Genomic DNA, 27,476 nt, shown 5'->3' on the forward strand with positions numbered 1-27,476 from the left:
ACTGTATGACCCATTTATATAACATTCTCAAAATGACAAAACCAAAGAGATGAAGAACAGACTAATGGTCTCCAGGGGACAGGGATGAAAGTGGAGTTTGGAGGTTGGAGGGTTAGAAGGTGGATGTGAATAAAAAATGCAGCATGAGGCAGCTCTTTTGTGGTGCTGAAACAATCCTGTATCTTGACTGGTGGTGGCTCCATGAATCTACACACATGAGAACACTGTACAGAACTACACACACACACACACACAAGTGAAGGAAGGCTAAAAACATGGTGAAAATGGAATAAGGTCTGTGGTCTAGTTAACAGTCAACGCCAGTGGCAATGTCCTGGTTTTGAGATTATGCTCCAGCTGTATTAGATGTCACCATTGCGGGAAACTGGTGAATGGTATTCAGGACTCTTGGTCGTACTATTTTTGCAAATTTCTGTAAGTCAATAATTGTTTCAAAATAAAAAGTTCTTTTAAAAAGCGAATAAAGGTTAGACACCTTAAATGATAATCCAAAGGCAGATGAGAGATGATAACCAGGTAGAGTGTCAAGGACAGAGGTGGCACTGAGCCACTGCCTCAGACACAAGGTTTCACTAGAGGCTCACCTTTGAGGGCAAAGACAACAAAAACAAATCCTTGAGAAATAACTCATGTGGTTATTCCTCTGACAAAAGAGGAAAATGTGAGCCAGAAAGTAGTCCCCTGTGTGAAATATCAGGGCAAGTATGTCCGGGATTAGAGTCAATTCTGGGACAGTAACTGGCTGCCTGTATCCCTCACCTTTATCTGTTCGCCAAGTTCGGGTAGTAGAGTACCACAGACACAGGGTATCTCAGGGACAAGAGAGACTGAATTTCCCTATTGTTACGTCATAAAGAAATAGAGATACGGGGTTAGAGAAAGGGGAGAAATGGAAATTTTCACCTTAATACTGGAGCAAAACAAGCATATGTCCATTGAACATGTGAGTTACCTGTAATCCCTTCCAGGAATTAGTCATTTCAAAAGCAAAGTGAGAATTCTATAGTAAGACTCTGAACAACGTAAAGACAGATGTTTCAAGCTTTCAGACAACGCCTAGCATGGGTTAATTATACCAACAACTTGAAACATCCTCTTCTTCAGTCACTTCCCAAGAATAGCTTGGGATTTTTTTCAAAGACATCCCGTTAGTAAATTTTTCTGCTCTTTTTGTTACCAAACACCTAAAATGGCACATAACATTCTCAATTTTGCTGTTCCAAACACAAATCACCTAGCAAGTTACCAGCTTAAAGTTACTACTATAAACGGAAGGCTTAGTAAGTACCAGGCGCTGGACTAAGAGCTTTCTACGCATTCTTGCATTTCACCTTACAACCACTCTATAAGGCAGCTGCTACGATGATTAAACTTACTTCACAGAAGGACACTGAAGCACAGAGGGGTTAAAAAAGGCACATCCAGGAGGGAGCCATGACGGGACTCAAACCCAGGCAGATAAGAGTGGGCATCCACATTCTTAACCACTACACTGTGTCCCTAACAGAGCTGCTCTCACACTGCAGAGGATGGAAGAACCACCTGGGGAGCTTCCCAGCACAGACGTGCAAAAGCACAGCAGAGCACGGACAGGCCCTAGGGGAGCCAGTGCTGATCCCCTTGTCCTCGAGTGCCCTTCCCTAAGGCTGCTCCGACTCTGAGCAGATGCATCAGTGTGGTTCTTCCCACCTCTCCCATGTGTCCTCCTCCCACTCTACAAAGGAAAGGCACAACTCTCCTCTTACCAGGGACAAATAAGGGACAAGCCAAAGCAGTGGTGCCAGAGGAGCATCCTTTAATCAAAGCAGCGAAACCAGCGCCCTCCCACACCAATCTATCTCATCAGGAGCTGCATTTCCAAAAAGATTTACTGTTCTAATAATTATTTATCAAAATTTATAAGATACTGCCTCATTTTATTAACTGTAATCTACCAGTTATAATGACAACTTAATCCAAAGGAAAAATATTCACACTTAAAGGCTTGGGGTTACTCCAAATAAACCAAAAATTTGCATGTATTTTGTGGCAGAGAAATATGATAGGGTGACGAATTTGAAAAAGTTTAAGCAAAAAAATATATTAACATAAAATATTATGGGGCATATGCAATGGAAATATTTCAGAGGCAAAGGAACTATGAAATATAATATTCCTGATGGTTAAAGAAGGACTTGTTTGTGTATTTCCAAATAGATGACAAGGGGCATCAAATTGCTCTGGGCTCTACCATCCACCGGATACATCTGAGACCAGTGTAATGGTTTTATTTTAAAATGCCAATATTTCTCAATAGGCCAGAAATTATATTCTTTGCAACCATTTAAAGTTGTGATTGAAAACATTATAGATGTCGATCTAAAAATGTGAGACAGGGCATACCATTTTTCAAAATTTCCTCAGGGGATATGTGAGCAAAAATACTGAACAGCCCTGGACTAACCCACACCTTTGTGGATGACAGGCTATCAGCATTCCAGTTTATTTCCAAAAATACTTAAAGTCATAAGGACAAAATATCTGACGCAAGTAACAAACATTTCCTAAAACCATGAGATAAGTTCCTAAATCTTAAAGCTAAGTTGAGTCTGGTAGGGAGTAACTAACTGAGATAGGATAATTTTTAAAAAGGAAATTTTGAAGAATATACTGACCTTTGTGTCCCACAAGGGAATAAGGGTTATTTCCAGAATCTTTGCAAGATTCTATGAAGAGGAGAGTAGGGAATCTCTGCTTAGTTAAAAGGCAAACCGTGTGAATTTGGTAAGCAATCTTAAGGAACTCAAAATATTATTATAGGAGAAAAATACGTTACTAGGTTATTGTGTCATCTACTTTTCAGCTTTATACAAGTAAGATGACCAAAAATTCCCTTGCAGGAAGATACTGTATTTACCAAAGATGACACAGCAGAAGAATAATCTATTAGCTCTCCAGGTCCATTCCGTGGACAGGTTTTTCCTTAAAGGAATATTCTAAAGGCTTTTCAGTAAACTGGGATTGGCAGATAGCAAGGCCTGGTTTGGACTGTACTGAGCTCTAGATAGGTACTAGCACCCTCTAGTGGTCTTGAGGTGAAACTTAATCTATAGACTAGTAACAGGCTGTCAATGATTTAAGATACTTCTATGTTTTATGCAGAAAAGAAAGAAGCAGCCTGCACAGATGAACCTGTGCTCAGGGCTGTGTGAGGACACAGCACCACCACGTGGAATCTGTTATGCACGCACTGCCTTCCTGACAAATAATACGGGGTTCCCTGGGTCACTTGAAACATTCCACTGGACAGCACTTCGGGGAATATGTGGGCAAGACCTGACTACAGGGACTGTGTGAAGCCTCGGCAATCACAGGACAAAGTGGACCTGTGCCCAATCACAGTTTTCCTAACTACTACAATGGCAATTGTCCATTAGAAAACAGAAATCACGATACCAGCAAATTGGAAAAAGTAACTTTCCAGCTATCACTGTCAAATCTCAAAAGCAAACCGATCAAAAATCTGTTTTCCCTTCTCTATATCTGGAAAAATGAATGTCACAGCTCCTTTCTTTATGGAGTCTTGGAGCTGATACTTCTTGGTAACCCTATCATGACCTGAGAAGCATGCAGTATTCTAACTCAGCGCATCAAGGAGAAAGCCATGATACCACACAGCGTGCAAGTCGACACCTTTCCCTGTTCAAGAACGAATGTGTGGTGCCTCTCGGAAAAGAGCCCCAGACTCAAAAGCTTCTGCCTCCACACCTGTGGTCATGGCAGAGGCCACATCAAGTCTGTCTGACACTGTAACTGTAGGGGAAAGAAAAAGACAGCCGATAGTCATTAAGGGAGAAGTTGGTCCCTGATCCTCCAATCACTGCATCTCTTACTCATCTACCCTTGTGACAGGCTTCATCCGACACACATTACACTTGCCGTGCTTTACCTTAAGTCTACCAGAAAGGGACCCATGCAATTGCTAGATTTCTTTTGTTGTGACAAATGCCACCACACATAGGAATATGTGAAGTCTGCACAGTTAGTTACAAGCAAACCCCCTTGCAACTAGCTCCTGGATTAGAAAACAGAACACCGCCTTTATCTAGAAGCATCCAGCACCCCTGTGAAGCTTCCTCCTGGAAGAGGGTTTCTCAACCTCTGAACCATTGACATTTTAGGCTGAATAATAATTTGTTTGGGGAGGGCAGGACAGAGCTGTGCTGTGCATTGTAGGATGTTTAGCTGCATCTCTGGCCTCTATCCACTAGATGCCAGTAAAAAACCACCAGCTGTGACAACCAAAAATGTCTCTGGACATGGGCAAATGTCCCATGGGGGCAAAGCTGTCCTCAGTTGAGAACCACTGTCCTAATGGTAACCATTATCCTGATTTTTGTGATAACCACACTTCCCTCTGCTTTTTTTTTTTTTTTTAAAGATGTTTATTTTTTCCTTTTTCTCCCCAAAGCCCCCCGGTACATAGTTGTGTATTCTTCGTTGTGGGTTCCTCTAGTTGTGGCATGTGGGACGCTGCCTCAGCGTGGTCTGACGAGCAGTGCCATGTCCGCGCCCAGGATTCGAACCGACGAAACACTGGGCCGCCTGCAGCGGAGCGCGCAAACTTAACCACTCGGCCACGGGGCCAGCCCCCCTCTGCTTTTTGTTTTGGTTTTAACCGTTTATTTGGGGGTGTGGGGGTAACAGCCATAGAAAGTGCATAAAACATCATGTTCACAAATACCTATGTAACACCAACTAGGTCAAGAAACAACGTTAATATCACACCAGAAGTTCCCCAAGACCCCTTCTCAATCCCAAACCCCTTCCTCTCCCCAAAGAGAATCACTATTGTGACTTTCATAGTCAAGTAATCACCTCCTTGTTTTAAAAAGATCCTACCACACAAATATGATATCTAAATATGAGGTTTTTGCCTGCCATGTGAAGTTTTACGTAAGTGGAATCCTACTGGATGTTATCTTTGTGTTCCACTTCTTTCAGTCAACGTTAAGTTAATGCGACGCTTCTATACCAGGGGACGAACTACAGCCCGTGGGCCAAATCCAGCCTGCCACCTGTTTTTGTAAATAGTTTTATGGGAACATAGCCACATCTATTTGTTTATATATCGTCTATTGTTGCTTCCACACTCCAACAGCCAAGTTGAGTAGTTGTGACGGAGACCCTATCATGTGCAAATATTTCTATCAGGCCCTTTACAGAAAAAGTTTGCCGACCCCTGCTCTGTACTCTGGCATGGAACTAGACTTCATTTCTTTGCATTTACAAACATGGCAGTTTAGTTACCCGTTCTATTATTGGTGGAAATTTGGGTTACTGTCAGTTTGGGAATACCGCAAATAATGTTATAAGCATTCTTTCCTTCTGACTGAAGTACATCCTAAATTTCCTTTATTGAGGGTGTACTGGTTGTAAACATTTTTTCTCTGAAAATTTATTCCATTTACTTTCTTGAAAGATATATTTGCTGAATGTAAAATTCTAGGTTGCCAGTTATGTGTCCCTCAATATATTACTCCAACGTCTTTTGGCTCCCATTGTTAAGAACTCTGCTTTCATTCATAACCATTGCTTCTTTGAAGATGATCAGTATATTTTCTCCGGCTGCATTAAGAATCTTCTCTCTTTTGTGTGCGTGTGGGTGGAGGGGTGTGTGCGTATATGGGTGTGTATGATGTTCTGCTATGATGCTACGTTGTTACATCTGTTATTATGTTTGCAAGGGAAGATTTTTTATAATGTAATTTGCTTGGAATCATTAAATTTTCGAATCTATGGATTTGTTTTATCACCAGTTCTAGACAGTCTTCAGCCCTTATCTCCTTAAATATTGCCTCTGTTCCATTCTCTCTCTTCTTTGTGCTGCTGACCATTTATTAGATATTAGATCTCACTTTATCCTCCATCTAAACTTCTATTTCATATTTTCCATCTTGTCCTCTTTCACAGCTACAATCCAGATAATGCCTTCTAGTCTATTTTCTAGACTTTCTTCAGCTATGTCTACTTTGTTACTAAACCTAACAGTACACTCAATATCCAAGCCTATGTGTGCTAGAAGCCAGCTACAGTCATTAATAATGCAACCTTATGAATATCTGATGGGAAAGAAAAAGCTTAGGAAACAGAGATTTGGATAAATTTTCAAATAAATCCCCTACTATCCAAAGTTTTGTTACTCTCTCACTTTCAGTTACTGAGGAACTAAAAAAATTGGGGGATCAAGTTATTTCGGTGTTTGTCTCATTTCTTTTTCTCACACTAGATTTCAAATTTCTGCACTAGACTTTAAGTTTCTTCAGACAAGGAAATGAGTCTTTTTATATATTTCTGTATCCTTAGTCTTCAAAGGATACCATCAAGAAAGTGAAAAGACAACTCAGAGAATTAGAGAAAATATTTGCAAGTCACATATCTGATAAGGGACTTGCACCTGGAATATATTAAAAATTTTTACAAGTCAACAATAAAGACACATAATCCAATTAAAAAATGGGCAAAGGATCTGAACAGATATTCCTCCAAAGAAGACATACAAATGGCCAATAATCACATGAAAAAATGGTCAACATCATTAGCCATGATGGAAATACAAATCAAAACCACGAGTAGATACCACTTCATACGCACCAGCATGGCTATAATCAAAAAGACAGATGATAAGTGTTGGCAAAAACGTAGAGGAGTTAGAACCCTCACACGTTGCTGGTGGGAATGTAAAACAGCATAGATGCTTAACACAGTCTGGTAGCTCCTCAAAAGGTTAAACACAGAGTTAGCACGTGACCCAGCAATTCCAATCTAAGTATATACTCACGAGAAATTAAAATATATGCCCACACCAAAACTCACATGTCAGTGTTCACAGCTGCATTACTCATAATCGACAAAAAGTGGAAACAACCCAAATGTCTACCAACTAATGAATGGACAGACCATGGTATAGCCACACAATGGGATATTACTTGGCAATAAAAAGGAATAAAGTACTGGTGCATGCTACAACAAGAACAAACTTTGAAAACTAAGCTAAGTGAAAGCAACCAGTCACAAAATACTACATGTTGTACGATTCCGTGTATAAGAGACGTCCAGAACAGGCAAGTCTTTAGAGACAGAAAGTAAACCAGCAGTCGCCTAGGGTGGTAGGGGGATAAGGCAGATAACTGCTACTGGGTAGAGAGTTTCTTTTAGAGGTGATGAAATGTTTTAAAATTGGTTCTGGTGACAACTCTGTGAATATACTAAAGGCCACTGAACTGTATACTACAGATGGGTAAATTGTATGGCATGTGAGGTGCATCTCAACAAAGCTCCTAAAACACAAATACAGCAAGTCCCCGCCCCTCCCTCCCTAGACTCTTACCTAGTTCTCCTGGTTTTACTTGCTCCATATTTCTAAATAACACCCTTAGGCTGCTATTACTTACCAATTTTTGACTGACTTTCAAAAATGGAACAGAATGCAATTTTAAATTGGCAACAGATGTAGACCTTGTTGAGAAGGTGCACAGAAGCTATGTGGGGGAAGAGCGTTCTAGAGAGGGAGACGCTAGTGCAAAACCCTAAGGCAGGAGCAGGCCTGATGTATTCACAAACCAGCACAGGGGTCAGAGTGGCTGAGATGGAACTAGGAAGAAGGGCAGCGGCAGGAGATGAAGTCAGAAAGGGAAAGCGCCCCTATTATATAAGGCCATAACCCACTGAAGGGATTTTGGCCTTTATTCTGAATGAAAAGGAGAAAGCAATGGGCAGGTTCTGAGCAGGAGCAGCACAGACAGACTTACATACTTTAAAAGAATCACTCTGGTTGTTACGCTGAGAACAGACTAAAGGAGTCCATGGATGGATAGAGAAAGATCAATCTAGAGCAGTAGCTCTCAACCAGGGGCATTTTGTCCAGGGGACATTTGGCAATGTCTGGCAGAGTTCTGCTTCCAGTAATGGTTGACTGGCTAATTTTGACTGCATAATTTTGTAGCAATTTCTTGCTATGAAAACCAGAACAAAATATGGGGGTGGGGGAGGTGGGGTTGCTCAAAGCTATTCCTGTGGAACTAACAAAGCAGTGAAGAACTAGAAAGCCAGGATTAGGGACAAGGAAATCCAGAGAGGTAAGTCTGACATTTGGGCCTTTTTTTCCACGTTGAGTGTGTGTCAACTCTAGAAGAGGCAGCTGTGAGGTTGAGAAACTAAGTAGAACAGGTGAGATTCAAGGAATGATGAAAGTTTTAAAAAAAGAGAGAATAGGAGAATTGAAATCTGTTTGCATAGAAAACTGGAGTTTGGCAGTAAAGGAGTGCAGAAGCATCAGGAAGTAGCAGTAAATGAGGTAAATAGAGTCAAGACAAAGTTTTAAAGTTAGTTTTTCAATGATTTTTTGAGTAGGACATAATGCACAGGGTACAAAACTTTAAAGACAGAAAGGAACTGTAGTAAAAGTTAAGTTTTCCCCTCATCCTGTTTCCCAGTCACTCAGCTCCCCTCCCTAGAGGCAATCACTGTTATCAGTTTCTTAAGTATTTTTCTGGAGACATCCTGTGTATATAAAATATATACAGAAGAGATATTCTAGAGACATTTTAGGTATATCAACCTCAGCACTACTGACATTTTGGGCCCGACAATTCTTTGTGGCTGGGGGCTGTCCCGTGCACAGCAGGATATTTAGCAGCATCCTTGTCCTCTACCCGCGAGATGCAAGAAGCATCCCCACCCTCAGTTGTGACAACCAAAAACGTCTCCAGACACTGCCAAAATCCCCCGCAGGTGAGAGCCACTGTGCACACACACCTCAGCACACACACATAGTATTTCCCACCTTTTTCCCTACAAATGCATGCCACACACAGTTTTTCATCTTCTCTTTTTTACTTCACAATATTGGAGATCACCCATCAGTGGTATAGAGATTTCAAATTTTATTTTATATCTTGCTGTCATTGAGCATGGTTATTCATTGATGTTCATTATCTCAAGCACATTCTGTTTTTTCATTTGTGGAGAAAGCACTTTGATTTCATTAATGACACCTAGGAATAGCCTAAGAATCAGGCCAAAATCCATTCATCCGAAAGCATGACTCTTACACGGTGGCAGTGTATCTAATTCCTAAAATAATCAGGGGAAATCGTCTGTTTTGGAGTTCTACCTCTGCAAATAATAATAATGATAAAGACTATGGCAGCTAATACTAAATACCTGCTATGTGTTAAGCAGTGTTCAAAGTACTTTAGTTCTATTAATACATTTAATTCTCACAACCACCTCTAAGGATGGTCCTATTAGCTCCATTTCACCAGAGGAAACCAAGGAACAAAGATGTTCCGTAATTTACCCACGGTCACACAAGTAGTAAGTGTCAGAATCAGGATTCAAATCTAGGCAGGCTGGCTCTGATGTTTACCTCTAAACCAGTACACTCTATTACTTCTTCACTCAAAACCTGTCAGTCTCAAACGGTCATGTTGACTTCATCTCTGTATTTCTACTGAGTTCAACTGTGATCTTGAATACAAAGATGTTTTTGTTTATAATTAGTAAGGGCTAATGTCCTTGAATTTTATGAGTGCATAGACCCTGCATTTCCTAATACCATGCAGTCAGTGTTTTCACAAAACATTTTCCTTATGTTTTTCTTTGGCTAACAAATTACCATCCTTTATAGTAGGACTACACACGGAACTGTTAGGATAGTTCTAACAGTTATCCCGTGGACAAAGAAAACTGTCCAAGCTATAGATTCCAGCAAGAAGTCCAATCTGACTAGGGAAAAGACAGAGTACCTTTCCCTGCATGCTTCTGGGCTCAATTCCTTACGCAGCCCTGCAATAAATCTTCCCACAGTTAGGGCTGCAGAGTAATTTTACCAGACCGTGACCAACATATCCTGCTTGTTACCTCCCAACCAGGGATTATGTTCTCATACGTTTAAATATCCTCAAGTCTAACTTGGTATCCAGAACACAGTTCAATAAATGTTTGCTGAACTCAAGTCTAATTTTTAATTTCATTCCACAGTTCTTTCTCTTTAAATTTAACAAACATCTCTTGACTATTCACTACATGCCAAACACTGTACACAAGGAATAGAAATAAATTTCTTATAAAAATGTTTGCAGAATAACTCAACAACAAAAATACAACCCAATTTAAAAATGGGCAAAAGACTTGAAAAGACGTTTCTCCAGACATACAAATGGCCAAGAAGTACATGAAAAGATGCTCAACATAAGCCATCATTAGGAAAATGCAAATCAAAACTACAATGAGCTATGACTTCACACCTATTAGGATGGCTACTACCAAAAAAACAGAAAATAACAAGTGTTGGCAAGGATGTGGAGAAACTGGAACTCTTGTGCAGCATTGGTGGGAATGTAAAACAGTGTAGCCACTACGGAAAACAGTAAGGTGGTTCCTCAAAAAGTTAAAAATAGAATAACTATATGATCCAGTAATCCCACTTCTAGGTATATACACAAAAGACTTGAAAGTGGGGACTTGAAGAGAGACTTGAACACCCATGTTCATAGCAGGATTATTCACAACAGCCCAGAGGTACAACCCAATGTCCATCAATGAATGAGTAGACAAACAAAATGTGTTATATACATACAATGGAATATTATTCAGCCTTAAAAAGAAGGAAATGCCACAACATAGATGAACCTTGAGGACATTATGTTATGTGAAATAATCCATACACAAAAGGACAAATACTGTATTGACTCCACTTATACAAGGTACTTAGAGAAGTCAAATGCATAGAGACAGAGTAGACTCATGGTTTTCTGGGGCTGGAGGGCGGGGGAAAGGGAGAGTTAGTGTTTGATGGAGGCAGAGTTTCAGCTTTACAAGATGAAGAGCACTGTGGATGGATGGTGGTGACGACTGCCTGACAATGTGAACGTACTTAATGTCACTGAACTGTATGCTTGAAAATGGTTAAGATGGTAATTTTTATTGTATGTGTATTTTATAATTTTTTTAAAAATGTTTGCAGAAGAAATAATAGTCTAGACTTCTTCATGAACATCCCACAGAATTAAGTGAAGTTATGTCCTTGCCTTCCAAATAGCCATGTGACAAAAAACTTCCTTTGAACTCGAAAATCATACCAAAGGCCCACAAGTTTGAGGAGTATACCATCCATGCCCTTCCCCCCAACAGTACTACCTTTCTGTTAATTTCATATGGAAAGCCCAAAGTTCAGTTGTTTCACTTCTAGTTCCAATAGCTTGGGAATACAATTTCTAGTACTGAGGCCCTTGCAACAAATATTATATACCTCTTACATAAATTAAAAGGTAATACAAATTTGACTAGGCAGAATCAGTATAGAAAGGGCTTTCTATTAGCCTTCACTGGATGGTAGTTTATGGTCCCACTTGATATTTCTGGCTTTGTATTTTAAAAACATCTTTTTGGTCACGCTAAGGATCCCTGAAAAGATTACTTCCTATTTGAGATGTAAACCGAATAGATTTATCTTGCCATTCTCAAACTCTTACTGGGAAAAAAGTCTTTGCTTATGATTAAAGGTCCGTTCAATGAAAGCACTATTAAAATGTAAACAGAAATGAGGATTCGTAATAGCTTCAATCAATTAACTTTCAGATACACGATGCTTACAGCAAAAAGAGTTGATAAAAATACTTTAAACTGATATTATGCCTTCCACAAACCCAAGAGATAAAAAGAAAAGGCTTCCCTACCTGACGTTTCCTGCCCATGGCGAGTATTCAGTTCAGCCAGAAGTTGGTTAAAGTCATCTTGATGAGCAATCCAGTTGTCCTGAAAATATCGAAAAATCAATTAGAGGCAAGCCTGTTGTCTACCTACACTGACTGAGATAAGATATATTTTGGAAGCAAGGAAAGCTGGTAGTTAATGTAAAATTTTAAACATTTCATCAAAATATTTTATACATATGAATGAAGAAGAAATAATATAAATTTGAAATGTAATTTATCTATCAGTATTAAAAATGGGCTCCTTGGAAGCTTACGTCCTGATTTCAAATATGGATAACTTATCAACAGTCAACTAATAGCCAAATAATCAACACATAACCTGTGTGCTAAATATTAAAATAATGCAAAATAAAATAATTATGTTTTTCTTACTAGGGGAGAATTATGTAGGTCAAAGGAAAAAAGCAGTGATGGACTTAGGGCTCTCTTCTTCGCTCACAGGAGTTGAAAATATCTTGCCCAATTCTATTTGCTCGCATCCATCCCAGTTCTACAAGGAAGGAGGAAGCATTCAAAGTTTCCCCACTCAATCAGCACCCATTTGCAAGGTGGTCAGCTAACAAGTTCATTACAACAAAGAGCGTCTGACTTTAAGAGAATGAACATGTCTAAAACAACATAAACCAGAGGGAAGCAAGGTTTCAATTTAGGAATTTGCCTCACACACACTTTGTAAAGGATGCCTAAGTTTAAGGCATAGTGAATAGGTTTACTGAGCAATGCTTCTCCTAAAACATTAAGTATATCTGTATTCTCTCTCTCTCAACAACTGCCTTCAAGACCAACCTTATGTAAACATTTTTTTTTTTAAAGATTGGCACCTGAGCTAACAAGTGTTCCCAATCTTTTTTTTTTTCTGCTTTTTCTCCCCAAATCCCCCAAGTACATAGTTGTATATTTTTAGTTATGGGTCCTTCTAGCTGTGGCACATGGGACACCACCTCAACGTGGCCTGACAAGCAGTGCTACGTCCAGGCCCAGGATCCACACCAGTGAAACCCTGGGCCGCCAAAGCGGAGCATGCAGACTTAACCACTCGGCCACACGCCCGGCCCCCTACATAAACTTTTAAAAAAATTATTCAAGGTCTGTTTACTAATTGATAAAAATACAGAGGATCATGCTAAACATTTCATCTAGTAAGTGTGTGAAATTCCAAATGTTTTCAAGTGTCACTTTTGGATTTTGTCAGCAGACAATGGTTACAGTATTTTTCCCCCAGCTTTACTGAGATGTAATTGACATACTAGTTATAGCATTTTTTCTCTTATAACATTGTATTTGTTTTAGATGATGATTTGATATATGTATACATTAAACTGTTTCTTTAGTCGTTTAAGTTTAGCTGTTAGTCCACAAACTTTGAGCTAATCAAACTAATTCAGTTTACCTAAAGTAATTCTCCAGATTTCCTACCAGAATTCTGTTGGCTGCAAAAATTTAAGAACAAAGCTTTCAGCTTAGATACCTTCTAAAGTGAACAAGAGTGAAAATGAAAAGCATGGTACGCCATTATTTTTTAATTATAGCATCACATTTTCAAGGTGTCAGTGTTGAAGAGGAAATGTGAATAAATTCAAGTGCTGTCTACCAACAGTCAGAAAGAGACAATGCGACAGGAAAAGAATGCCATTTTCTTGTAGTATTTCTGAAACTAAATGCCACCAACTTTTAATAATATAAGCCAAATATTAGAACACATGTAAAGATGAAAATTCTTATCTGTACTGAAATGAGTATTTCTATAAAAAGAATACTTTTGCAAAGTTTAGCCATAAAACTGCTTTGGGTCTCTCAGGCACAATCAAGTAAAGAATCCCATAAGGACAATAAGGCAAGGCGATAGCATGTTACAAGATAACAGCCAACTTAGCTATGGGCTCATTACTTATCCAAAACATGGATGATACACACTTGAATAGTTAAAAATTGGTCAATTAATTTGGTGGGATTAAAATTTTTATATTTACGAAAAGGTCAACTATGTAAGGAAACCCCCAGCAGACACTGTTGCTCACTTCATTATTGATTGTAGCTCCAAGTCCCAGGTGGTTATTTTTAACTTGAACTTTAATATGATCTGTGGCTCCTTGCTCCTGAGCCCCTAAACCCTGTGGAGATTAAACAGAAAGACAGTTAGCATCTTTATCAGGTATAGAAATTACCTCTTTCTTTGCTCATCGATCATTTGATTAATTACTAAACATCTAGGAATGAGGCATTATCCATGCCCTCAAAGAGGACACAGTTTAATGGATTCTTGTAAGATACGTCTGTAATACCAAGGATGCACTTACATTAATGAATGCCAATTCTTCAACTTGAGACCAAATTTAAGGCTCATGTAAACACTAAGGAGAACGTGCTTATTTCTGATGCACAAAAACAGAGTACTACTACAAACTAAGAGAAGTCCATCAGAAATATTACAAGTTCATGGCTCTCTCTATTAAATAATTTTACAAAACAACACTGAGGAAGTGGGGAGAGAGGGACTCCAAGTCTGCTGCATCAATTAACGCTCATTTGTAAGGTGTCCCAAAGAGCTTGGTGTTCTGGAGAACCTGAAAGGCACCCAGGATGGCTCCAGCAAAGTGAATGAAGAGAAAATAAGATGATATGAAGGGGCTAGACCTCACAGGACCTTGGAAATTATGGTAGGAATTTGGATTTCATTTTTTTAAAACAACAGGAAACCACTGATCTTTTAAGTAATGGAATGCATGATCTAATTTCTGTATCTTAAAAGATTAGTCTGGCTGTTATATGGCAAATGGTCCAGAAAAGGAAATAAAGGAGAACAGGGAAGCAGGTGAGAGGCTGTTGTGGTGATCAGGGCAACCAATGGCAGTGGTTGAAGCACAAGGCTGCCCTGGATAGAAAGGAATAATGACCAGGGATGTGGGAAGTGAGAGTGGTGGAGGAACCAAGCATGACTCCCAGGTTTCTGGCTGGCAGACAGGGTACCATTTGCAAAAATGAGGAAAACTTGAGAAAGAAATATTTGAGGGGATCAAGAGTTATATCATAAAAATGATAAGCTTGAGATGCTTATTCAAGCAGAAATGTCAATCAGGCTGATGAATTTACAAATTTGGAGCTCAGAGGACAGATCTGGACTAGATACAGAAAAGTGACAGTTCTCAGAACTTAGATAATTCAAAGCCAGGATGGACTGAATGAGCTCACCTGAGCAGGGTACAGAAGAGGGCCTGGGGCTGACCCCAAAGAGCTCCAAAGCTCAAAAGTCTGCAGGAGGAAGAGCCAGCAACAAATTTAGGAGTGGCCAGTGAGGTAGAAAGAAAAAAACAGGAAAGAGGGAAGTACTGTGGAAGGCAAGGCAGAAGTATTTCAAGGAAGGAGTAGTTAATTATGTCCAATGCTGCTAGAGAATTCCGTAATGTGAACACAAGAAAGGGTCCATTGGATTTGGGAACAAGATGGTTAAAAGACCTTGACAAAAACCATTTAAGTGTAGAGATATCAGTACAAATCCTATTTGAGTCAGGAACAAATGAAATGTGAGGGAAAAGAGAAAATGTGTAGTCTAGCTATAAAAGGGAATATTACTCTTAGCAATATAAAACTCTGGTTAAGTATGATTCCAAGAGCAAATAATTAAAAGACACTGTCTATGAAAGATGTTAATCACAGTAGGTTAAATGATAAACAAAGACAGCTGACATTCATGTTGAATTCTAACTTTATCATCAGAAGGTCACTACAATTTAGTTATTTCTCCAAAATCACTTATTGATCCAAAACATAAATTCCTCCCAGTTTCCAAAGAAAGATGTATTCTCTTGATTTGTAATCTCTTTCCATGGCTCCAATTTCTTTTGCTGTTTTCCAAAATACCTTTCCTTTAGACCACCCCATCTTCTCTAGCATCCTCTGGCCAAACTTGGAATCATCATTACTCCACGCAGTGTTTCTTGGATCCACGGCCCACTTCTGCTTCCGCCGACCTGCAAATGACAAAGTATCTCATCAGCAATTTATCTTTCAAATCTGGAAAACACCACACAAATACACACATATCTAATACATACACACATGCCTGCATAAAACATCACATACATTTTGTTTTCTTAGATGCAGATATCAGATTCAGCAGCCAATGGAAGGTTATCAGATTGGATCATTATCCTGGTTTCCCCAACAACTGTGTATTCTCAACATAATAACTGACCTCATAAGATAAAAATAAAAAGATTTCCTCCAAAGGTGACAAATCAAGAGACAGGATATACCATCATTCAGGCCTTCCACATTCAGCTAAAGGCAGCAACTTAAAGCACCTGTCAGCACCAGCATCATCCTCACGATCAGCAGCAGCTGCAGCAGCATAGTCGTTGCCATACATCATGTGTCAAATGCTATCCATACACTATTAGATTCAGTTTTCACAGTAACCCAATGAGGGTAGATACTCTTGTCTCCCCTTTTCAGATGAGAAAATCTAAGGCTTAGAGAAAGAAACGTGCCAAAGTCTCCAAGCAAAAACCAGAGCCTCTATACAAACCAAGGTCCTACTGATATCAAAGCTTATATTCTTAATCCACAATATACAACAGGCATTATGATCTTGGGGATAATCAACTGTACCCTCCACACACGTGACCTGTGGATACTAAAAATCATCCCTTCTCAATGAAATGCCCTCAGGCCATATGACCCCTTCTCTGGACTTCCAGAATAAATTATCTGCTTCTTTTCCGGCATTTAATTACATTCTTCTGTATTACGACTATTAATGTCCATCTCCTATGTTTCCTATTAGACCATAATCTCCTACTGCTCACTATGGTGTCTTATTCCTTATGCTTCGTTGCAAGAAGTAAAAAACACTTTGCCCATAGCAAGCACTCAGTAAATATATGAATGAACGTCTGAATGAATGAGAAAGAAAGAAGGTGGGAAGGAAGAAGGAGACAAAAAAAGGAGATGGGAAGAAAGGAAGGAACGTAATTGAATTAAGGCAAATGCTTTGAGTCTCTTCAAAGTAAGCATTTTTTTTTAAATACATGTAAATAACTGACCGTTATGAACTCAAATTTATTGTCGTTTTAAGGAAAGTCACAGCAGGTACAGAATCTCAAAAGTTCACAGAACAAGAATATAAAACTCAAAAGTAAATTACGGCCAAATGAGAAATCTGGAGATCAAGCGTCATTATCATTCACATTCTGCACCAACGGAAGCACAGCGCCTCACTATCAACAGCAACCTCACGCCTCGGCAGTCCCATGACATAATTTTAAAAAATAACCCAACTTTTCAGTCAGAGAGGCTTACTGTACTACAAGTCAAATCTATAAAGAGACCCATAACTACACACTGCCTAGCAAAAATAAGTAAACCTTTCACAAACATGCAGGCAGAAAAAGGTTACTTATAAAGCAAAACAAGTTGGGCTCAAACTCATACTGTTTTGCAGAAAAAAGGTGACCCAAATATGCTACACGTGACTAAGTTAATGCTGTACTTATCTTAGTAAGTACTCAGTGTAACACTGCCTCTGCTAATGAACAGCATTCGAGACAGGCCTTGTTAACCAGTGTTCTCTCCGTCAGGCTGCTGACTGTTGTGTGTCAGAGTTGATGATTATACAGCAGAGCTTGCCAGGGGGATGTGACTGAGGCTTGTATAAAGGAGACATTGTGGAGAATGACAGCCCACCCTCTGCAATAAGAACTGTATACAGTTTACGTTACATACGTATATACAGCAGGCTATACTGCTTACAACACAAAAGACTGGATGGACAGCCATGGTCAGTTCCTCTTCCCAGGGAAATGGCAGTATCCTCAACCAATGGCATATGGCAGAGTTTCCCAAATGAGGATGTTAAATGGGGAGAGGGGCTTCTCATTAAAATAGAGTACCATTGGGTTAAACAAAATTTAACACAGTCATGTACTGCAAAATGACGTTTCGGTCAATGATGGACCACACATACAATGATGGTGCCATAAGACCAGTACTATATAGGCTATACCATCCAGGTTTGCGTAAGCACTGTAGGGGAGGAAGAAATTTTCCTCTGCCCTTCTCAGTTCTTCGGCTGGTCTAAGAATTAAACTGACATGAGACAGATTAACAGGAGAAAAACAAAGTTTAATAACATGTATATATGGGAACCCAGGAAAACCACCACCACCAAGTGACTCACCAAGAAGGCCTGAAACCCTCACCTTAAATACCATCCTCAGCTAAAGACAAAAGCTGTTGGGGGTGGGGAGGGACAGGGACTTCAAAGGGAAGGAAGGCAATTCACAGGTAGGTGAGAAGGAGCAAACGTTTGGAGAACAAGTGTTTGTTTGGTCACATAGAAACAGAAGAACACAGAGGGGAGCCCAACAAATGGGCTTTTCTAGGTTCCTCCATCTACCATCTAGTTCACTTTATGCTAAGGTGGTAACTCACTTCCTGAGGAAAGGTTTTTTTAATCTTAATTCTTTTAGGTGGTTATGGGGAAGGTAACAAGAAAAACTGTGTAAGTCTTTGTTTCTTAAAAATAATCAGCCTAAAATAATCCTCATGTTAAAGAGACACATTTTGGGATAGCAAATTTTGTTCCCCTCAGAACACTCTATGACGTTCACACAATGACGAAATCACCCAACTACACATACCTCAGAACACATCCCCTTCACTGGGTAAGCGTGCCTGAGGCTTCCTCAGAACACATCCCCTTCACTGGGTAAACGCGCCTGAGGCTTCCTCAGAACACATCCCCTTCACTGGGTAAGCGTGCCTGAGGCTTCCTCGGAACACATCCCCTTCACTGGGTAAGCGTGCCTGAGGCTTCCTCGGAACACATCCCCTTCACTGGGTAAGCGTGCCTGAGGCTTCCTCAGAACACATCCCCTTCACTGGGTAAACGCGACTGAGGCTTCCTCAGAGCACATCCCCTTCACTGGGTAAGCGTGCCTGAGGCTTCCTCAGAACACATCCCCTTCACTGGGTAAACGCGCCTGAGGCTTCCTCAGAACACATCCCCTTCACTGGGTAAGCGTGCCTGAGGCTTCCTCAGAACACATCCCCTTCACTGGGTAAACGCGACTGAGGCTTCCTCAGAACACATCCCCTTCACTGGGTAAGCGTGCCTGAGGCTTCCTCAGAACACATCCCCTTCACTGGGTAAGCGTGCCTGAGGCTTCCTCAGAACACATCCCCTTCACTGGGTAAACGCGACTGAGGCTTCCTCAGAGCACATCCCCTTCACTGGGTAAGCGTGCCTGAGGCTTCCTCAGAACACATCCCCTTCACTGGGTAAACGCGACTGAGGCTTCCTCAGAGCACATCCCCTTCACTGGGTAAGCGTGCCTGAGGCTTCCTCAGAACACATCCCCTTCACTGGGTAAACGCGACTGAGGCTTCCTCAGAGCACATCCCCTTCACTGGGTAAGCGTGCCTGAGGCTTCCTCAGAACACATCCCCTTCACTGGGTAAGCGTGCCTGAGGCTTCCTCAGAACACATCCCCTTCACTGGGTAAGCGTGCCTGAGGCTTCCTCAGAACACATCCCCTTCACTGGGTAAACGCGACTGAGGCTTCCTCAGAGCACATCCCCTTCACTGGGTAAGCGTGCCTGAGGCTTCCTCAGAACACATCCCCTTCACTGGGTAAACGCGACTGAGGCTTCCTCAGAGCACATCCCCTTCACTGGGTAAGCGTGCCTGAGGCTTCCTCAGAACACATCCCCTTCACTGGGTAAGCGTGCCTGAGGCTTCCTCAGAACACATCCCCTTCACTGGGTAAACGCGACTGAGGCTTCCTCAGAGCACATCCCCTTCACTGGGTAAGCGTGCCTGAGGCTTCCTCAGAACACATCCCCTTCACTGGGTAAACGCGACTGAGGCTTCCTCAGAGCTCTGAATGTGCAAACATGCAGATCCTCCGAGAGCAGGCCAAGGCAGGCACACTGCGTTTCCCAAACTTGTGTGACCATAACCCTCCTTGCCTGGAACACTTCCTGGCACTAGTGTTGTAGAAGCTTCAGGTTTGGGAAATCCTGGCAAGGAAAAGACTATCTTTGGTCTGTTCAGAATGGATCAACTTTTACGCGTGCTTTGTTATTCCTATTCCCTAACGGTTCTGTGCTCAGATGCCAGCTTTGCTATACTGCATGCAGAAAAGAGCTACCAGAGCAGGCCTGACTACTGGCTGTCCTTCAAAAGGCCTGCTTACAAGGCTGGCCCTTGGCAGGGAACTTGGGTTTCAGGAAGGTTCTGACCATTCTCAGAACTGATAAGGGTGGCTCACTATGCCTGTTTCCACAAACAATGCTGAACACCTGCTTTCCTCCTGGAAGTGTGGAACTCTGGGGCATGCCAGGCAGAGGCTGCCTACGTGACCAGCCCCCAGTGAAAACCTGGGGTACTAGTCTCTAACAAGCTTCCCTGGTTGGCAACATTTCACATGTGTTATCACAACTCATACTGGGGGAGTTAAGTGTGTCATGTGTGACTCCACTGGGAGAGGACTCTGGAAGCTTGTGCCTGGTTTTGCCTGGACTTTGCCCTACGTGTCTTTTCCTTTTGCTGATTTTGCTCTGTGTCCTTTAGCAGCAATAAATCTCAGTCATGAGTACAACTATAGGCTGAGTCCTGAGCCATGGTAAATCACTGAATCTGAGGACAGTCTTGGGGATGCCCGACACTACGTGGAAGAGCAGTGTAAGGGAGAGTGCTGGGCCCCAGGGAAGACTGCCCTGAATCTGCAGAATCACTATCTGGGACGATGTGTTTAACCGTCCTCCAGCGGTGACGACTCCTATTTGGAGATCGAACTGTAAATGGTTCCATCAGGACTCTTTTGGGGTAACCCCAATAATCAAGCTTCATACAACAGCTCAAAGGACTTCTCTTCCCAACCACTCCATGCCTAACAAGGCACAGCTTGTGCCAGGATTCAGCTTTCTCTGAAAGCTGTGCTGAGTTCCTTCTTCCAAGAATAGAAGCGTTGTCTTTTTTTTTTCCCCAAAGATATTCAAGAGCACAAAATATCCCACCCATGTAGTCTTATTACAAAATTATTCAAGGGGCCGGCCCCACGACTTAGTGGTTAAGTTTGGCACACTGCTTCAGCAGCCTGGCTTCACAGGTTCAGATCCCAGGAGTGGATCTACACCACTCATCAGCCATGCTGTGGCCATGACACACATCCAAAGTAGAGGAAGAGTGGCATGGACGTCAGCTCAGGGCAAATCTGCCTCAGCAAAAAATATATATATATATATATATTCAAGACTTATTCAAGATTGAGGAAACTACAGCATAAAACTTTAATGCAATGAATATTAAAATCCATTAACTAAAGTGTTGTCATTTGCTTATAAAATGTAATCTTCCAAGTGCCAAAAATTGATCTTGAAGAGACTCAGCCGATATCTTGAGAATAAATCCGGTGATATCTTGAGAAAAATCCAGGTCTAAAACTCCAAATTATATAAAAACTAGGAAGTGTGAGTGATAGCTGAAATTCTTGTCTTACATAGGGGAGAGCCACTAAAATAACATATGATAATTAAAGAAATACTGGATAAAAAGCGTTTTTGAGAAACACAAAGAAAACTACTAGATTTTAAAACTAGGGTAAGTGACTGTGGTGAGGATAAAACAAAATATAGTCCATATGGCAAGGGAAAACAAGGGAAATAGCATACTTAATGAAAAGGTTCACCATCTAATTTTAAGTAGGAAAAAAAGTAGGATACGAAACTGTAGCTATAGAATGATCCCAATTTTATACACTATCAGAGAAAAAAATTGCTGAGTGGTGATACCATGGGACTAGGACTTTTCTATGCTTTTATTTTCTCATCTTTAAAATAAGAATACCTGTCCTAAATGTCCAATCACAAGGGATGTCACAGATATTAACTCAGCAAAATTTTTAAAAAGATAACACAAAATATTATGTATTATCATGACAAAGATTTGAAAATTCAGAGTCATGGTAGGGAGAGGAGAACTGAAAATATTCTCTTGAAATCATACAATATGAATTACTGATGTCCACAAATAGCACTTCACATTTGTATGTCACTTCATACATTGAACTATTTTCACGTTCACCATCTCATTGATTTTTTTTTTAAGCCAACCTAGTCACGAAGACAATAAAAGAAGTTTTTAATAACCCCACAGAAACTGATCATGGAAAGAGACAGAAATGAACAGCAGAGCCAGGGCCAGTGTTCTCCAGTGCATGCTCAATTAAGCAGACATCGAAGAATACTAAAACCAGCAGAGATCGTAACATATTCCTTTCTATGATTCCCTACTTAAAAACAGAAAACTGCTGGTCCTAGTGGCAAGAACATCAAGATACAGAGATGACTAGATCAATTTTGTCACTTTGACAAAATCTGCTCAATGACAGGGTCAATTATTTTCCTCTGAACCTCAATTTCTGCCCCTGTAAAATGGAGCCTTACTCATTTCTTTTTGTGCTCCCACTCTTCCATCTCCCTACATGAGAGATACTGACAGCACCTGTTTCACAAAATCCCTGTGCAGTTGCTGTTGGTCTGTTAAATCAGCTGTTTTTCTGGTCTTCACTCACGACACACTTTCAGTAGGTTATGGGCCCTCTCTTCAGGATCAAAGCACGACTGCCATCTGGTGGCAGGCAATCTTAGCACAGGTACCGTTCAGAAGTTAGCCTCTCCAGAGAGGGAATGAATGAACTTGCCTTCACAAAGTGACGGTAAATATCAACGGCAAACAGGCTGGATAGGGCATTGTGGCCAACACTCCTTTTATGGAAGAGTGTTAATAATTCCGAATAAGAAAGTCAAAACTGCCACAGTCTTACTTAGAATCACTCATTAGACCTGCACCCCCTAAGAAAAAGGCTAACTTCCTGTGTTGGATGCTTCTAATCCCTGTGCCTTTCTTTCCTGGGTTCAATACATCTTCGAGAATGGCATTTCAGCGCCTAAGGAGATCCTGCTGCCCTAACTTCCTCTTTTTACTGATGAGGCGGAGGCCCCAGGAAGTGAAAGACCCAGTCCGGGTTCCCAAGACCTGGGTCCTGACTCCCATTCGAACCCACCGCGCGCGTGCCCAGGTCTGCGCGTGAGGACAAGAGTCCCAACCGGACGCTCGCAGTCTCTCTCACTAGCAGACGGTAGCAAACTTCGGAGAAGGCTGGGCTGGGCGATCTCCGCGGCAGGCCTGGCCAGCCGAACCGGGCTTCCAGTCCCCCGCATGCCCCGCCGCTCGGTCCCGCACGGAGCGTCGACCCGGCACCTTCACCCTTGCGCCCGGGTCTGGCCTCCGAGCCCAACACTCACGCTCAGCCAGCATCGACATGTCGCCAGCCTGTGACGCCGTGGGCCTCCGGTCCTAAGCAACTGCGGCCACCACGGCTAACGGGTCGCGGAGAAGCCGAAACCCCGGGACTCACGCGCCAGGAGGACTGCAGCGGCACGGCGCGTCCTGGTGACGTCAGGGAGGCGCGACCTGCTCCTCGACCACGTGGCTGCGAGTGGGCGTGGCGCGGACCGTCTTGGGGCGGGTGGCGGAGGTCAGTGAGGTGATTGAGTGCGGACCCTCAGCGGGGAGGGGTCAGAGGTCTAAAGGAGGTGGAAAGAGAAGCAGGGATTCGTGCGCTTCAGCAAGTTCCTGCACTAAATGATTGGACACAGGTAAAACCCTTAAGAGTGCCGCAGAGCAAAGGCTAATAGGATTACCTGTATCACCGGCATCATTAATTACTAAATGCCAAGCATAGTGCTTTCTGGAAATAAGACACCAACTGTGCCCTTAAGTAGTTCACAGTCTAATGAGGAAAAGAAAGAAGTAAACAAAAGTCCTTAGGGCCGTCAGCGTTATAAAAATGGTGCGTAAAAGGAGTTTGCGAAACTCGGCTGGAGGGAAAGACTGCACCGTGGTGTCCTAGCTTTTCTTCCTGCTCTGCTTTCTGAGACAGACATGATGACAGATTAGATAGATAGATAGATAGATAAGATAGGTAAGATAGATAGATAGATTAGATAGAGGATCCCAAGTTAAGCACATAGCTAAATCTGGGGAAAATGCCTCTCTTTAAAGAAGATGATGCTTTCAGCAAGACAAAGGTTTTTGTTTTTGTTTTTCCTTCCATTCCAACGTGCACTCTGGAACTTTACCTTTATCATATTCATCTCTGTGTCCATACCAGCACCTAGCAAAATAATTTGAGTATGGTACAGGCTCCATAGATGTTTGTGAAATTTAAGTAAAGTTCTTGTGTCAACAGGGGAGTTCTAATGAGATTCTGGCAATGAGAATCTTAGGCAGACAATAAGGACATGTTTCTGGACAGGTGACTCTAGTGAACCTCAGGTGATGGTGCTGACACAGAAAGACAGCATCACTCAAGTGCCAAGAGAAGCTATGTGAGGGACTAGATTCCTGTTCCAGATGAACTCACCCCTTAACTAGGAATCTGGACAAACAAGATACACCTCCCTAGTTTCATAAAAATCAGAAAAAAGAAACACAAAAGAATAGTTGCTGCCATCAGTACATATCCAGGAACTGAGATGGATGGGGAGATGCAAAATCAATGAAATTTTCACAGCCAAGGCAGGGAGCAGGTAAGTCATGACATGGGGAACATGATTAAAATAGGGAGTTGGACTTGCACAAAATTAAGCATGCAGGATCACCCAAGTCTTGGGATAATTAGCAGATGTGTTTGATTAGACCAGAGTAAATGGAAGGTAGTTATATAGAGTGGAGAATAGTGACTTTATCAGAAAGTCAGCATTTTTTCAAGCACTACATATGTTGGTATATGATTTCAGGAAGATAATTTTGTCTCTAGGATGGTCAGAAAGATTGAGGCAGAAGTTTGCAACACTGTTGTTGTGGTCCAGGGGATAGCTGGTCAAAACTGAATTAAGACTATGAGTGTGGCAGTGAATGGCAGCAAATGGTTGTGCCTTGTGATTCAGTGAGCTGCCTCTCTTGGACATGTCCAGTCAGAGGCCGCAAAAGAATGTTGTAGAAGGGACTCTGCATTTGAGTGAATGCAGGATAGACTAATTGTTTCTAAGGTTTGTTCCAACTCCAGCATTCCCACTCCAGTATTCTATGAAATATCTATGAGGATAATCTACTGGAAAAAAATGTTAAGTTTGGGACTTTTAAAAAATTACAGAATCATATTTATAATTTTAAATGGCCAGCTGGGAGTGGTTATTACGCTTTTAAAAAGAAGATGATTCAATATGACAGTTAGTCTTATTCTCCAGTCTCTTGGCAGACTCTGTAAGAGCAGTGCTTCTCAAACTTTAATGTGTGTGCGAATCACCGAGGGATCTTGTTAAAATGCTGTTTCTGGTTCAGCAGGTCTAGGATGGGGTCAGAGATTCTGCATTTCTAACAAGCTTCCGAGGATGTGGATGCTGATGATCCATGGACCTTACTTTGTGTATCAGGCCATTAAACAACCAAAGGTATGAACGAACTCAGGGTTAAAATAGACTCGTCTTTTTTCCTGCTCAAGAAAAGTCCTTATGAAGAACACCTTTAGGTGAGATGACAGACTCTGTCAAAATGCTTCGAAGAACTGAATGTAGAAGGTACTAGGATAAGTCATCTGAGCTAGTCCCTTTCCTTGAGGCAAGGAAAGACCAAGATCAGGGACAGAGTGTTGCTATTCCTTTTCTATAGCTCTGGTGAATGTCAGTCTCAATCTCTCTCTCCACACACACACACACACACTAGATTGTAAAAGCTAGTTATACATTCTGTACAATCACAAAAAGGAATCCTCATATGTTGCATTATGTCTTTATATTATTTTTCAGATATATCACTAACATTTTATCTATAAAAGAAATACAGCTGACTCTTGCCAGGTAAACTTACTTCATTCCTAAGACACAGCACTCTGTTACAATGCAGGGGGTTGGGGTGTCAAGCACTAGAATTAAAATGGCAGTCAGAAAACATGGCAGAGCCTAAATTCTGCTCCCAACTTGGAGAGTGACCTTGGGCAAGTCATTTCACCTCTTTTGATATCAGTGTGCCAATCTCTGAAAAAACGACGATCTCTGAGATTATTTCTGGGTCTGAAAGACTTTCAGAGAATTGCTTTAAGCAGAAAAGCATAACTCAGTGACATGAGCATTAAAGGGAGTATAATAGCATAATAGCTAAGAGCTGGGATTCTGAAGCCAGACTTCCTGGGTACTTTACTACACTGAGAGCAAGGGAGCACTCTTGAACTAGGAGTCTTGAAAACTACCCCAGCCAACAGTCTGCCCACAAAATTAATAAACAAAAGCAGTCTTCAGCTATACAAGGCTACAATAAGAAGAAAACAGAAAATGAGTCAAACATTTTGGCTGATGAAAATCCATCACTGCAAAAACAACCGCAAAACAGAAGAAAACTGAACATAATACTCCATATTGAATTAAATATCCATAAACAATCACTTGGTGATGTGGAAGTGAAAAACCACCTAGAGTCAGAAACTCAGAAGCTAACAGGAATGGACAAAAGAAGCAGGAAGAAATGAAGTGAGAGTTAATTGAACACAGGAAAGAAGTGGAAGTAAAACAGCAAAACCGTATTAGAAATGTGGATTAAATTCTAAGGTGCCCAAAGAAATAGATCCAAAGATGAGAATTTAGTAAGAGACATTGAAGAAAGGCAAGAAAACAACTAAAAAAGTGAAAATGAGGTAAAGAAAGAAGTAAAAAAAATGTCAGAAAGTGGTTGAAAGGGAAGACAGACAAAGAAGATCTAATAAATATATAAAATTGGGGTCTCTGAAGAGGAAAAACAAAACCATGGAACAAAACTAACATTTAAAATTATAATCCAAGAAAACTTCCTGGAAATAAGAGAAGATCTGATTCTGCCTATTAAAAGGGTCCATCAAGTACCTGGGAAAATTGACCTGCAATGATCAACTCCAAGACAACTCCAAGACATATCCCAGTATAATTATTAGGCTTTATCAAAGAGAAAATCCCTAGGCAACATAATAATAAAATATAAACAAAAAATAAATAAATAAATGACAAGAGCAAAAGAATTAGGTCAACACCAGACTTCTCAATATCAATGTACAAAGCAAGGCAACCATGGAGCAACATTTTCAAGATACTCAAGGAAAGAAAGTATGAATTAGGTGTTTTATATCCAGCCAAGCTATCCTTAAAGTATCAGGTCTATAGAAAACCAGTTTTAAACATGCCAGAACTCAGGGAATACTACACCCATGAGCCTCTCTTGAGGAACTATGATGAGAAAACAGCTATTCTGAGTTGCTGCCTGGGCATTTTACAGTGTGACAGCCCTACTCACACCCAGAGCCTGGACATTTAGATAGAGACCTGAACTTAGGATTCCCGCCACAAGTTCCTGCTTTGCTTTTCCTGGGGCACCTTTTAAAGTAACCACTTAGAGTTGAGCCTGTGAAAAGTTTGGTGACTTCCACCCCAACCACTTTATATGCAATAGGTGCTTGCCACTCTGCTCACTCTCTCCTGCTCCCTCATGAGCTGGGATGGAGGACTGCCCTTCCGCTAGTTCCTTGCCTCCCCACTCCTGGGATCTGTAAGTAATAAATCTTGTGATTCTACTTCCTTTGTGTTAGTGTATTGAAACTGCACCTTCAATTGAAACAACCCCAGAGTTTAACTCAGCTACTGAAGGAGCCACTTGCTGACCTCGTGTGG

At 41.2% G+C, this 27,476-nt stretch overlaps 1 protein-coding gene and 1 long non-coding RNA gene across 2 annotated transcripts in view; one reads left to right on the forward strand and one right to left on the reverse strand.

Moving 5' to 3' along the window:
* PINX1 (PIN2 (TERF1) interacting telomerase inhibitor 1) overlaps positions 1-23,287 on the reverse strand; it is a 93,240-nt gene extending 69,953 nt beyond the window's left edge. The window contains exons 1-4 of the mRNA XM_001496538.6: positions 23,088-23,287; positions 15,639-15,748; positions 13,799-13,891; positions 11,742-11,820 (exon numbers count right to left, since the gene is read on the reverse strand). Coding sequence (XP_001496588.1) covers positions 11,742-11,820; positions 13,799-13,891; positions 15,639-15,748; positions 23,088-23,106 — 301 coding nt within the window. The 5' untranslated portion in view covers positions 23,107-23,287. The remainder of the gene's footprint in view (positions 1-11,741; positions 11,821-13,798; positions 13,892-15,638; positions 15,749-23,087) is intronic.
* LOC138923267 (uncharacterized) lies at positions 23,266-26,179 on the forward strand. The gene is made up of 2 exons (XR_011436664.1): positions 23,266-23,441; positions 25,129-26,179. It is a non-coding gene; the product is annotated as an uncharacterized lncRNA (long non-coding RNA).
* Positions 26,180-27,476: the final 1,297 nt, after the last annotated feature.

This window comes from Equus caballus, chromosome 2, assembly GCF_041296265.1.
Source record: "Equus caballus isolate H_3958 breed thoroughbred chromosome 2, TB-T2T, whole genome shotgun sequence".
NCBI classification, from domain to species: Eukaryota; Metazoa; Chordata; class Mammalia; order Perissodactyla; family Equidae; genus Equus; species Equus caballus.